Source organism: Phyllostomus discolor, chromosome 5 (assembly GCF_004126475.2).
Source record: "Phyllostomus discolor isolate MPI-MPIP mPhyDis1 chromosome 5, mPhyDis1.pri.v3, whole genome shotgun sequence".
In the NCBI taxonomy this organism is placed as follows: Eukaryota; Metazoa; Chordata; class Mammalia; order Chiroptera; family Phyllostomidae; genus Phyllostomus; species Phyllostomus discolor.
Genome location: NC_040907.2, coordinates 5,510,089 through 5,523,817, shown reverse-complemented (window position 1 = coordinate 5,523,817; position 13,729 = coordinate 5,510,089). Strand labels below are relative to the sequence as shown.

The following is a 13,729-nucleotide window of genomic DNA, read 5'->3' as shown; positions in this document are numbered from 1 at the left end:
CGAGGGGAACACCCGCGGCCACACCCCCATTGGCTCCCGGAGACCGGAAGTGCGTGCGTCCGACGGAAGCGCTCCTCCTGCGCGCGTCCGCCTGCCCGGGACCCTCAGGTAGGCGGGGCCCCTGCCTGGGAATGCTGGGGATTAGCGGGCTGAGGCTGGGAGGGAACCCCGAATCCTGAGGACGTGGTTCGGGTTCTAGTGGGAGAGGGCCCGAGAAGTTTCGGGGGGCGGCGGGTCCACGGCGACCTCTGGCGGTAACCCGGGCCTAGTGGAGCCCGGCCGCCGCGCGACCCGAGTACGGGAGCTTCACGTGGCCTGCCGGGTGGAGAGAGGATTTGGGGCCGCGGCCGGAGCCGCTCCTTGACAGCGGCAGCGGGGATGGTTGGGGTCCGAACGCTGCTCACTTCCCGCCGGGAAACGGGAGAAGGCGTGCCCTCCGCCCTTACCTTTTCGGTGCTCGTCTGGATTTGACAGCTTCCCTCCGAGGCGTGTTCCGGGTGCGGGGTTTTCTTGGGTAACACCCTCGCCCTCGCTGGAAAAAAATCTCAGGAAGGCTGCCCCCTTCATCCCCACTCTCCGCCCCCGTGGTGCCTTCCTAGGAAGAGAGGGGTGTGTTTCGGTTGCTGGCTGCTCCAGTGCAAGTTATCTGGACAGCTTTAGGCCGAGCTTGTGCATAGTAAAGAAAAACTCCTTGTGAATGGGTTTTCTTTTCCCATCCGGCTCCACACCATGGCGATTTGAACTTTCGGGCCCTTGTGGTCCTGATGAACAGTTTTGCTTTTCTCGAGCGCATGACACTGGAACTTCAAGAATTAGAGGTTTACGCAGTTTGAGACCTGTCAGCACTGTGCAGCGTTCAGAGCAATAAGGGACAGGTCTGAGTGTGAATGAGTCGTTGCCACTCCAGGTGGCAGTTTTCGAGAACCCTTTCTGCAGTTTCCGTAAGAAGATGCACCGCCTTTATTGAATACTAGGTGGTGCCAGCGAGCTCATCTTTTGGGATAAATCTCAAGGCAGCGCCAGGTTAAGGCTTTTTAAGTGCCTCCATCCTCCCTGAAATTTATTTCGAGTAGCTTTTCCTCCTTAAAATCTGCTGTATCTTCATACACTTCAACCAGTTTCGAATATGGAGGCTAAGCGGAATCAGACTCATTTTCTGCTTTAAGAGCGTTTACAGTCCAGACAGGAAGACACAGGGGGAAAAACGTGCTATAATGAACTCATATAATTCAAGGAAGAAATAAATGATAAGTAGAGAATAAAATGTGGAACACAGCGGAAGAAGCAGTCTCTTATTGTTAATTTACCGGTTATTTACCCAGTACTTTATACCTGCCCAATGTTGTGCTAAATTCTGGTGTATAAAGAGAAAGCAGAATCCTTGCTCTCAGATAACTCACCATCTAGGGATTGGGCAGGGAGGCCAAGGAACACAGTATGGAGAAAGTGAAACTTGAGCTAGCCCCTGGAGAAGGAAAGAGCTAGGCTTGATAGGTGGGAAGAAGGAAGGCTCCCAGGAGAGGGGGGGAAGGTCATGGCATGTTGTGAAATGAGGAGTCCAATGTGGTTAAACTATAGGAAATTAATCCTGGAAAGACACTTTCCATTTTACCTTGGGTTTGCCTTGAATTTTACTGGAAAATTCAACAGATTTAAAATAAAATTTAAACGTGTATTTCTGGGAGAACTTATACAGGGAGAATAGCTATAATAAATTAACACTTCTGGCTATACTCATTCATTATGCATTTATATGTTATTAATGATTGTAGATGATTTAAACCTGGCCAACAACCCAGGCACGTGCCCTGACTGGGAATCAAACCGGTGACCTTTCCCTTTGCGAGACGATGCCCAACCAACTGAGCGGCGCTGGTCAGGGCAATTTTAAAGGTTTTGATGAATGGTTATACCTAACACTAACCAAAATGTGTTTCCTGAAAGGAATGTAAGTTTAATTTTTATAAATAGAAAAACTTAAATGTTAAGGTAAATACTTACAATATCAACACCAAAATCAGTAGCTTTTCTGTGCACCAGGAATAATCAGAAATTATAATAACAAAAACCCTATTCCTAATATTAACAAAATATACAAAATCTGACTACCCAGTGTTTAAGGCCTTTGTGAACAAATAATATTTTCTTTTTAAAAGTCGTAAAAGAAAGCCTAGATAAATGGAGAGATATTGCTTGATAGGAAGATTCAAATTTCAAGGATACATGTTTCCTCCCTTAAGTTTCCATTTCCTTGTCTACACTGTATTTAATTTCAGTGTAACCCCCGTCAAAATTTCAATTGAATTTTTAAGGAAACTGGACAAACTGATTCTTAAATTCAGCTAGAAGAGAAAACGCACACAAACAGTCAAGAATTATTAGGGGGGAAACCCACAGCAATAAAAGTAACTTCTGAACAGTTATCAATATATAACAGCTCTGAAGCAATAATAGTTAGAATAGCAGGGTGATGCCTCAGGGTCAGAGCATTATCTATAAAACAGACTTGAGTCTTACTACCGCGCACACTGAAGGTGGCGTAAATGAGTACTGGTGAGCAAACAGTGCTGGGCAGTTTACCATCTGCTTGAAAGAAAACGAAAGACCCTTACCCACAGCATTAACAAAAAAGGGGGCTTAAAGAGCTAAATGTTCGAAATATAAGAGTTTTAGAATACAAAATATATACATTTTGAAACCTTGAGGTTTCAAAACCTTGTGGCATGCTTTCATGGGGCCCAGACCAAGAAGACTTAATGAGAACATAGATTTGACCATTAAAAATAATTTACTGTGACAAAAACAACCTAAGTAGAATTTAAAGTCAGGAGATGAGATAATATCTGCAACATAATTACCAAGTCTTCATGTTATATAAATCAGTGAAATATAATCCAGTAGAAACTTGAACACATTTCCAAAGAAGCAATTCATATCAAAAGTTGTTCACACTCACAAGGCATTAGTAAATGCACATAAGGCCGGCAAAATAATACTAGGAGTGTTCTACGTTTTGGAACATACTAAGAATGAAAAAGAATATTATAATGAATCTGTATTCACACCGATCTGTTTCTTCATAAATCTGTACTTTCATCGGTCAAATTTGTATAAAGTAAGATAAACCACTAGTGAACACTTCTAATTAATTCATCAAGTCAATTAGGGAGACTGCCAGGCAGTTTTGTGCGGAGTTATTACTACATGCGTCTAAACTTTTATGTATAAATGGAGGTTTTCTCCGCACAGCTATCTTTCCCACACCTGTAGCTCAGAAGGAGTGTGGCCTGTGTCAAATTTGCCTGGTATGTTGAATCATTTCAACTAACCAAATATATGCCCTATTCGGGTTTATTGTTCTACTCAGAGATTGAAATGGCTTCCAGAGGAAAGACAGAGACGAGCAAATTGAAGCAGAATCTGGAAGAACAGTTGGACAGACTGATGCAGCAATTACAAGATCTGGAGGAGTGCAGGTAACAGTCTAGTTGCGCGCTGCTGCGCTGGCAGCTGACTCCCCTGCAGCTAGATGGCGAACTCCCAGGGTGCAGGCCCAGCCGTGGTGCCGGTATCCCCGAAGTGCTCCTCGCGGTGCCTTGTCTGCTGGGGAAGTAAACCCAGGGCGGGCTGTCGGTTGTCGGGCTGGGCTGTGAAGGTCTCCATTTAATTACAGAGTGAGTGTGAACTTGGACTGAACACTTAACCCCCCTCAAGTTTCCATTTCCTTGTCTGTAAAGTGGAAATTGTACCACCTACCTTGTCTTCAGTATTTAAAAATTGCCCTGCTTGGTAGCAACCTGAGCAGGTGCAACGTGAACTTCTGGTGTGTTTTCAGCCTTAGCTTAAAGGACACAGACTGTTTGGCCTTAGTAAACATTGCAGGTGAAGGTGCCAGCGAAACGCTTGGCCCAGAGCAGGTGCTCGATACGTGGTAGCTGTTGTTATTTGTAGTGAATGTTTAATACACGCTTTGACTGGTGAATAAAAATAGCCTCTGACTCAGATGGCAAGGACTACACTGCTGTTGTATTTCAAGGTGAACAAATTTTACCTACTTTTAACTATAATGATAAAACAGCTATTTATCTAGTACCCACCGCATGCCAACCACTTTCCATATTTCGTTTAATGCTCCTAGCAACCCTGTAAGGAGGGCAGTCTCGTTATCTTCAGTTTATAGATAAAGGAGCTGGGGCTTGGCTATATTTAGTATCTTGCCCAAGGGTCTACCATTGGTTTATAGACTGCTTAAAAGGAAGTTTTGTGTGGTTTAAGGACGCTTCATTTTGATAAAAGAAAAATGTTTAATTATCAAAGTAATCATATTGTAGAAAAATGCCCACATTTTAAATATCTGAATATATCCATCCTTAGTATTTTGATATTTCCTTTCAGCCTTTTTCCCCCCAAGATGTTTTTTCTAAATATATGTAATGTTTGAAATCTTAGTGTACAACTGCTAACATTGCTGTTTTCACTTGGAACCCTGTATTTTTCTGTTGTGTTCACTGCACTTCAGAGAGGAACTTGATACAGATGAATATGAAGAAACCAAAAAGGAAACTCTGGAGCAACTAAGTGAATTTAATGATTCACTGAAGAAAATTATGTCTGGAAATATGACTTTGGTAGATGAACTAAGTGGAATGCAACTGGTAAGCATAATTTATTTACACTGATGACACAGGTGGTTATTATTACTTTTATTATCATTTTTGGTTAGTATTTATAATATAGAAAATATACCCTTTTGGGGAGTTTAACTTCTAGATGAGTGTCTATTTGTGGATAAAACAGCATATGCTTCCAGATCTTTATTTAGGTATGTGTTTGACTCCAGTGACATGCACAGAAATAGCAAAGGAAACTAAAATTGCAACAGTATTTGATAGACAAAGAAGACCCATCAGTCGGTTATTGCAATATCCAATTCATCAGAATATTTTGGTTAGTTTTCACCTTCTTGTATTTCCAGGCTATCCAGGCAGCGATCAGCCAGGCCTTCAAAACTCCCGAGGTCATCAGATTGTTTGCAAAAAAACAACCAGGTCAGCTTCGGACAAGGTTAGCAGAGGTAAATTTTCTTTAAATTAATCCAGCTGCTCTGTATATATTATTTTCTCAGCCCAAGAATTTGCTCATTATATTATTCTGGAGTTTAAAAACGGGCCAGTTGAGAATAAGCAGCACCACGAGGAAACCCTCATGTCAGCTGCAGACCCTCGGAGACTGGGATGGGTCCGTGTAGGCTCACTGACAGCACCAGGTGCGCCACCCACGCTGGCGGGGATGGCCGTAACGGAGGGGCTGTGCCTGAGTGGGGGCAGGCTGTGCGTGGGGAGCATCGGTACCTTTCGCTCAATATCCTGTGAGCCCAAAACTGCTCTAAAAAAAAGTCTGTTTTTTAAAAAATTGGTCAAAATTAGTCCTTTGAGCAATTATTGTTGATAATGAATATAAAGGGTTGAACAGCAGACGGTAGTTTAAATGGCCAATGACCACTTCCACCGAACTCCACCTGTGAGGTTTTATTACTTACTTCTGAAGCCCGGAGTTGAAACCCAATCCAGAATTCATTAGAAGCATCGCTTCATGCGTGTGTGGCCTTTCTCGCCTAAGACTTTCGAGTGTCTTTGTAAACCTGACACTTGAAGAAGTCTGCTATAGACTTGACATTAATCACAGCATTGGTAGTTACTTGCGGCCACTGGGAAGTCAGCGGGATAGTGGTTGAGGGCACGGACTCAGGTCAGACGGCTGCACTTGTCTTCCTGTTCCGTGTGGAGAGGTGTGATCTTGGGGACGTTATTTTGATCAAACTCTTGTGCCCCAATTTCCCCACCTGTAAAGAGGTGATAATGATTGTTTCTACCTCTTATGGTGGTTACGAGGATTAAATGAAGTGGTACGTGTAGAGCACATATTATGTGTAATATGTAATGTATATAAACCACACAGAATAGTATCAATGCACAATATACACTATCAGTGCTTCTGTTGGTAAAGGTAATATCTAACCCCTGTTCCAGGAGATCCGATGCCAGTTACCTTATTCAAGCCGGTAGGCCGCACTTGAGTTTGATGAAATGAGTTCTTGGAGGATGGCTCCTCTCTCAAGGAAGCTATTGGCTGATTCCTGATTCCTGCACTCTACTGAGTAGGGTTTATAGCTAAGACAGTGGTTATGATTAAGATTATTACAACTATGTAATAGCATTTCTGTCATGTTTGCCTTGAATTGTTTCTGTAGTTCTTTATAATGTTAATCAGCTAGAGGATCTGTTTCTTTTAAAGAAGTAGATGTGAAAAGCTGGATTTTATGTATAGAACGTTTTTTACTGAAATGCCACATGCTCGGTGTTGACCCACTTTAGATGGACAGAGACCTCATGGTAGGAAAGCTGGCGAGAGACCTGCACACCCAACAGAAAGTGGAGATACTAACAGCTCTCAGGAAGCTTGGAGAGAAGGTACCTACATTTAACTTAATTTAATATAGTATTAGGCATAAAAAAAAGTGTAGCCCCGGGTGGTGTGGCTTGGTGGACTGAGTGCCAGCCTGAGAACCAAAAGGTCGCTGGTTTGATCCCCAGTCAGTACGCACGCCTGGGTTGCAGGCCAGGTCCTCAGTTGGAGGTGTGCGAGAGGCAGCCAATCGATGTTTCTCTCCCTCTTTTCTCTCTCCCTTCCCATCTCTTTAAAAATAAATAAAATCTTTTTAAAAACGAAAGAAAAGGAAAAAGGTATAAATATTTGGGGCAGAACTTCTTGACCTGTGATCTAGTCTGTGGTCCCGAGACACTCCTGACAGTGGTTCCCAGAACCTCGCGTGGAGACCGGAGCCCCCTCCACTGGACTCTGTTTCCTTTTGTCCAGCTGACTGCGGACGACGAGGCCTTCCTGGCAGCAAATGCCGGCGCCGCGCTCAGCCAGTTCGAGAGAGTCTCCACGGACCTCGGTGAGTGCCCTTGTGTTCCGCAGCGCAGATGCAAACGGCTGTCCGGTGGACGGTAGCGTGGGTGAGGTGGTGTGAGGGCCTTTTCTTGAGTTTGGAGGTAAAGCCAGAATTCCCTTCTTCATGAATCCCTTTTATTGAGTTTATTTCTCAATACTTTGTAATTAAAAATTAAGTTAATATGGCCTAATGTTTCTAAAGTATTTGCCATCTAAATGTAAATATAAAAATAAACTAAACTTTTACATGATCTGCCCCATACCTGAAGCTAGAGGAAGCATTTGGAACCAGCAGACGGCCCCTGCGGCTGAGTGGTCGTGCGGGGGAGGACACCGGGACGGGGGCGGGGGAGCTCAGGGGCCATGCACCAGTAGCAGGAGCCAGTTTCATTGTCTGTTTCAACATGTGTGTGCTAGGTTTTTGCTTCTTTACCCAGAACTGTGAATGCATTTGAAGTGACCTTTTCATTTATGTGTCTTTCTCCTTAGGCTCTGGAGACAAAGTTCTTGCTTTGGCAAGTTTTGAGGTTGAGAAAACAAAAAAATGACATGGTGCGGAAGCGTGGGACGGTGATCACATTCTTGTTGTAAACGGCATTTTTCTTCTGGCAATTTGGAGTCATTGCAAAGAAATCCAGAGATTCTTGAAGTTCATTAGTAACCTAAGAAAAGGTGACAGGGAAACACACCTGTGGCGTCTCTTTATGCCCCTCGCCGTTGTGCTTTGGGAAGGGCTGTCTCCTTGCGTGGTCTTGGACTTGGTGGGACGGAGGGGTCACTAGACCGTATTCATCACGATCTGTCTGTTTAAGAGAGAGGATAGGAAATAGTTTCTCTGACTGTTTTTATTAAGGCTCCTTGTTTTTAGGTGCTGATAGCAAACGGAAAGATGCAAACTAGTGATTCTTTTCTGCTCACGAAAATGTATCCCCATTTGTTGGAGTGAGTAGTGTAGCAACATTAACAGATCTCAGATGTGTTCATAGAATTTTAGAGTCCTAAGTGATCTTAGACATCATTTTCATTTCACAAACCAGGAAACTGAGGCTGAAAAAGAGCAAGTGACTTGCTTAAAGTCACACCAGAGAGTTGGGGGTAGGATTTGGGCGTTCAAATTCTCAGTTTAGTGTCCATTGAATTTTATTTTTTTTTATTCTTTGCTGTTCTTTAACAATAATTAACACGTATTTGTGCAAGTCCATGTTTATAAAAACTTCAGCGTCCCAACAGAAAGTTGTCACTGAGGGACCATTCCCCAGCCGGTCCGCTCTCCTGATGAATGGGGCCCATTGTCTCTCTGGGTTCGGGCCGGAACAATGGGAGCCCTGTTGAGAGTCTCCTGAAGTAACTTAACCTCCTGTGTTGTTTCACCAGGGAAGCAATTGGAAGTGGCAGCTAGAGGCCCTCCCTGTGTGTGACCTCTTTGCTGAAACCCACTGGGCGCGGAATTACTGCTTACTAGTCAGTTTTGTGGAGGAACACGAAATAAGCCCTGAGGAAAAGCACGTTTCTCTCCTGAGTGTTTACACCTCTCTGTAAGCTCAGACATGCAGATTTCCCCATACACATACATGTTAGCCTCTTTCCTGGGCGCTGGCTGCGTCATAGTCTTTCATGTGTTTCTCGGTATGCTTTTTCTTTTCACTTGATACAAATTAAAGACATTTTTAAAACTTCATGTATACTGTAAACTCAACTAGGTGCTCTCTCAGCTGTACAAATTGGGGAACTCAGCTACATTAATGCCTTATTTGGAAATTCTAGTGGGCAATTTTTTTATATATTGGTTTAGGATGGTCCAAAACTCATTGAAATCGTGACAAACCAAGAGAAAGCAAATTACCTGCTCTTCATCTAGGGCTTTATGGCCAATCATCATTCTGCATTTTTGCTGTAACCGAGGTGAAATCCACATAACGTGCAATGCACTGGTTCAAAGCGTGCCATTCCGTGGCACGCAGTGCGCCGTCCCCGGTGTTGTGCGGGCACCGCCACTGCCCGGTGCCCCAGCCTCGGCCTCGCAGCCCCCGCACCGGCGAGGTCGCCTCCTGTGGGGCAGTCGCTCTGCTCCCTTCCAGCCCTGCAGCCACCGCCGGCACACCTTCTCTCGGTCTGCCGAGGCCGGACATTCCATGTCAGTAGCACCGTGCAGCGTGTGGCCTTTTATGCCTGCCTTCCAGTTAGCGTAGTGTTTCCCGGGCTCGTCCACACTGCAGCATGTGTCCGCACTTCATCCCCTTTAATGGGTGAAAACTCTGCCTTGCATGGAGTGTTTTCCCGGATTGTGTTTTCCCATTTACCCCTTGATGAACACTTGGGTTTTTTCCACTTTTTGGCTGTTGTGTATAATGCTGCCGTAAACATTTGTGTGTAAGTATTTGGTTAAATACCTGTTTTCAGTTCTTTAGGATATGTACCTAGGAGTGGAATTGCTGTGTTGTTGTTACTGTGTTAAGCCGTAGCAAGCTTTCCCCTTCCCCTCCAGGAATAGGATGAGGAAAACTAGGAATATTTTGTATTCGAAAGGGGCCTAGATGAATCTGGAGTCCTTAATTTTGGTTTTACTTAAACTTTCTATAAGACCAACATCAGTGAATATTGTCATTAACCACATTGATGTATTCATTTAGTAAGTAATGACTAGTATTCAATTTAAATTAATCTTCCTTTAAAAGAGGTCAGGTTTGCAGTATCTACCAAGATGCTGCCAATCGTGGCAATGTGACCTTTGATGGGTACTTCATCTTTTTGAGCCCCATTTTTCTCTTCTGTTCAGTGGGGATAATAGGACCCCAGATAGGATTACTCTGCATTCCCCTCTCTTCCTTAGAACAGAAAGAAATTTTGCAATGGAGTTAATCCACCATTTAAAAGTTTTTTCAAGGGCCATATGATATGTGTTGTTTGTAAATTTGGTATTTAATTCAGAAAAATAATTTGAAAATTCTATACAGCTATAGTTATTAAATGACCTGTAAACTATGTTTCCAGTTCATATTTTGCTATATTTAATCTTCTAATTTTTTTAGACCTCTTGGGAGGTCTCTTAGACTGCAATACCTAATGCTGAGGCAGCTAACTTTTTACATCCTTGGGTCAAGCTGATATTTTAATGAAAAGAATTCTTGCATTTTTCCCCCCAAGACTTGGAGTTGAAGCAAAAGTAAGTTCCAATGAGCAAGTGTCCAACTGGGCTGTTTAATGAAATCGAATAATCTAAAACGATTCTTGTTTCAATGTTTGTTTTATTCTGTGAGTGGTAGGATAAGTATTCTAGGTGGGCGGTAGAGGAAGAAACCAAGAAATAGAATGAGTTGTTCCCAGGAAGGAGTTGGAGTTTGGATAGATGGATTGTTAACTCTGATTGTTGGGCTTTTTATTGAAGACACTCAGCCCGAGAATAGCCATCTTCAGCAAAAGAAAAGACTGCAGACCCACTGTTGCCTTGGTGTCTTATACAGTGAATAATGGGTAGTTTGAAATTATTACAGAAAAAAATAAACCCGGACCATTTTGCCTAGAGCTTTTGAGCCACTTTCCTGTCCATTTTTCCCCTTATTCTATCCATTATTAGACCAAAGAATGCTCCTTTGCCTCTGAAAATGTTTTCCAGCATTAATATGTAAATTAAAACTGTCAGCATTTCCACAGACCCATTGAATGAGCTGTAATTGCTTCCAGTCTGCCTGGCCCTGGAATTAAAAGATTTAGAAACTGGGTTAACTAGCATTTAATATTTTCATTGAGTCGCAAAAACACAGGTTAAAAATATGGCCCTGCTAGATAGTCCCCGAGAACATGGCCCTTTGGCATCCTAATGCACTCTCTTTGAAGCCCTTCTCCCTGTTCGCCCTCACGGCCAAGTGGAAAGACTCCAGTGCTGAAAGAGCCCTGGACACAAGGGGTCAGCAGTGCTCTCAGGAGTTCGCGACAGAGCCCCTGCCCATGCAGGCAGGGGACCGGGAGAGTGGGGAGGCTAGCAGCCGTCCCTTGGAAGCTTCCTGATGCTTATCTTCTGAGACAGGCACATTCCCCGCAGCCTCAGACAGAGGACTACAATTAAAAATAACTAATAAGAAAGCATTTTCTATAAAGGAGGTCAAGGAGAGCCACTAATTTTGAGTTAGAAGAGAGGAAGGTAGGGCTGGGAAGGGTTCTTTGTAAGGTTATGCAACAGCCACGGACCCTCTGCCCCCGCCTCCGGCAGCTGTGACCGCGAATTTCTGAGGCCTTCCGACAAGAACCCCTGATTCTGTGTCATAGTCATAATTTCAATACATGGATTAAGAGCTTAAATGACTTAATTATGTCTGTTTGTACCAAAATGTCTTAGTAGGTGGGGTACTTTTTTTGTTGTTACTGCTCAATTGTCGCATTACATGGGGGTGTTCTTTCCTGTAAGAGGAGATTGATGTGTTTTTGGCTCGTGTGTGACCTTGGTTCATTTAGGCCTGCAGTTATTCCTCCAATGCTCATGAGCTGAGCCAACTGGGAAACTGACACAGTTATCCTCAGTGATAATCCAAGAGGTCGGTCATTTAGGCAGGAGCAGATATTTGGCCTGGATTAGATTATAACTGATTGCCTTAACCCTGATTTGATCATGACCTTAGAAAATGTGGTGCTTCTACTACTTCATTAAAAAAAAAAAAAGATAACTGTGTTAGCATCTCCAATTTTCTGCACATCAAGTTTCTTGGTAAATTGTATCTTAGATTTGATTTATATGCTGAGCATATGCTCATTTATTTCAGTATTTTGTTTCCTGTTCACTCACGAGAGGGCGCCTGCACGTGTGAAGCAAACAGGTGGACCCGCGGCCCCGGAGCTTCGGGCTGGCGGCGCTTCTTTTCACCCCGCCGGAAGGCGGAGTGGCCCGCGAGGGACCGTGTTTCTGACACGGCCTTTAAACAAAACTATTGCAAAACAAAACAAGCACAAAAAAAAAAAAAAGAAGTGTGGGTAGTTTTTTCCTCCACATGAAAATATTGTGAGAAGAGTCCAGAAAAAGGAGCTCACGCACACCTACCTAATCCACTTCGCAGTCTTAGACAGGAAACCGTGGGCTCGGAGCGGGGATGAGAGGTGTGAGCACGCGCTCCCTCCTGTGCGTGCCTCTCCCTTCTGTGCGTGCCTCTCCCAGGACTCCGGCCGGCCGGACCAGGTGCCCATCGTGCCCCCAGGCACTGATGACCTCCCGCAGTGGTGCTCGTGCCAGAGTGGGGGCTGGTTGTCCCAGGGTGACTGTATTACAGTCAAAGCACTGGACAAAATCGTGTACACAAGGCCCTTTGGGTTTGAAAACTCTAAATGTGCTTTTCCCTGGTGGGGGTTATCTCTTGAAAAGAAAACATGTTTTGGAAAAATTGTAATGACAGTGTGGGAGCAGGGAACCTTTCTATCTGCTACCTCTTCTGATCATGCCATTCTTTCATCAGACATTTACCGAGTGCTGATACAGGCCAGGGACATTACTTGGCTTTTTTGTTAAACTTTCTAAAACAGATATTGGATGGAATCCCTTTTTTTTTTTGTATGATTCTCAAGTGTTTATATAATTAATAGAAGTTTAGACACTTAGCTGCATCACCAGAGGTTTATCTTACAAAGATAAAATTGTGTTTTAAATAGACTTAATAAAAAAAGATACCTGTTACTCTGTCATAGTTAGCTGGGTTCTTGGAAACATTTCAGATGTATATCTATATGTTATAAGGAACATTATGCTTGGAAATAATCCTGATCTATACAATTTGGTCTAAGTGATCTCTTTCAACTATAATTTTCTCTCATCTTTTAACCGATCTTGTAAACTATGTATATCTCATTAAAATGCTTGTGTTATTAAGTTGTTTTGGGGAATAGTAAATGGCAAGTTGGAATACTACTTTGGGGTAGGGAAAATATCTTTCCTCTACCTCCTGTGTTCTTGGCGGAGATTCCTGTAACAGAGCACAGATTAATAAGAGAGAAGCATACACATTTATTTAACATAAATGGTACATGACGTGACGAAATGAAGACCCAGAGAAACGGTTAAACCGGAGTGTTTGTATGGTAGCTTCAAGGGAGAGTGGAAAGCCATGGGAAGATGCAATAAGACAAAGGCAAGCTGATGTAGACAGAGGAGAACTGAGCAACGTCTGTTTGTCCGGGTTTCTCGGTGTCCCCCGTCTTCAGGGTGCGGCTGCTCCTTTCCTCCAGGTGTCGGGGAGGCTCCGCTCCTGAGGGATCTGTGACCTGGTGGGGAGTGTTGAAAGTCCTTGCACCTGCGATTCCTCCAACGGCTTCACGTTAAAGTGGCAAGTGCCAGATTTTGCGATAGCGTGTCCCCAACCCCATCCTTCCACCTCCAGCCCTTTCTGTGCCACTCTTAATTCTACCCCATTTTGTCAGGTCCCCTCCCAAGTGTCCATGAAGGTGTGCTGTGGGGAATGGCATTGACTGTGTAAATTACTTTGAAACTACAGTATGAGGAACTGTATAAAAGCTGACTCCTACCACTGTATTAAAATTATTTAAAATCTTAAAATATACATTTAAAAATACTAAGTAAAATGGAGGCACTATGTTTGGTTCGACTAAAGAAAGATTGTATTCATATTCTAGATATTTAAAATAATGGGAAATAAAGATCACACAATAAAAATAATGTGGGAGAAAGCCCACAATCCTGTTACTCCCGTCTTTTCCTTTCTTGGAGGCGAGATAAATTACTTTTTCTGTTATGTTTTTCTCCTAATGATGTAAGTTGTGCTGAAAAGGTATTACAACC

At 43.4% G+C, this 13,729-nt stretch overlaps 1 protein-coding gene across 2 annotated transcripts; it reads left to right on the top strand.

The window, feature by feature from the left end:
- Positions 1-28: 28 nt before the first annotated feature.
- On the top strand, positions 29-12,723 carry LZIC (leucine zipper and CTNNBIP1 domain containing). 2 transcript variants are annotated; one of them, XM_028513442.2, is made up of 7 exons: positions 29-108; positions 3,368-3,476; positions 4,520-4,655; positions 4,976-5,074; positions 6,375-6,470; positions 6,877-6,958; positions 7,444-12,723. In XM_028513442.2, exons 2-7 carry the CDS (start codon positions 3,376-3,378, stop codon positions 7,500-7,502), a joined length of 573 nt encoding a protein of 190 aa, XP_028369243.1. In that variant the 5' UTR covers positions 29-108; positions 3,368-3,375; the 3' UTR covers positions 7,503-12,723. The 2 variants fall into 2 exon arrangements, with proteins under 2 accessions (XP_028369243.1, XP_035881174.1); XM_036025281.1 differs by lacking the exon at positions 29-108 and adding an exon at positions 721-875 and having other exon boundaries at positions 7,444-11,499.
- Positions 12,724-13,729: the final 1,006 nt, after the last annotated feature.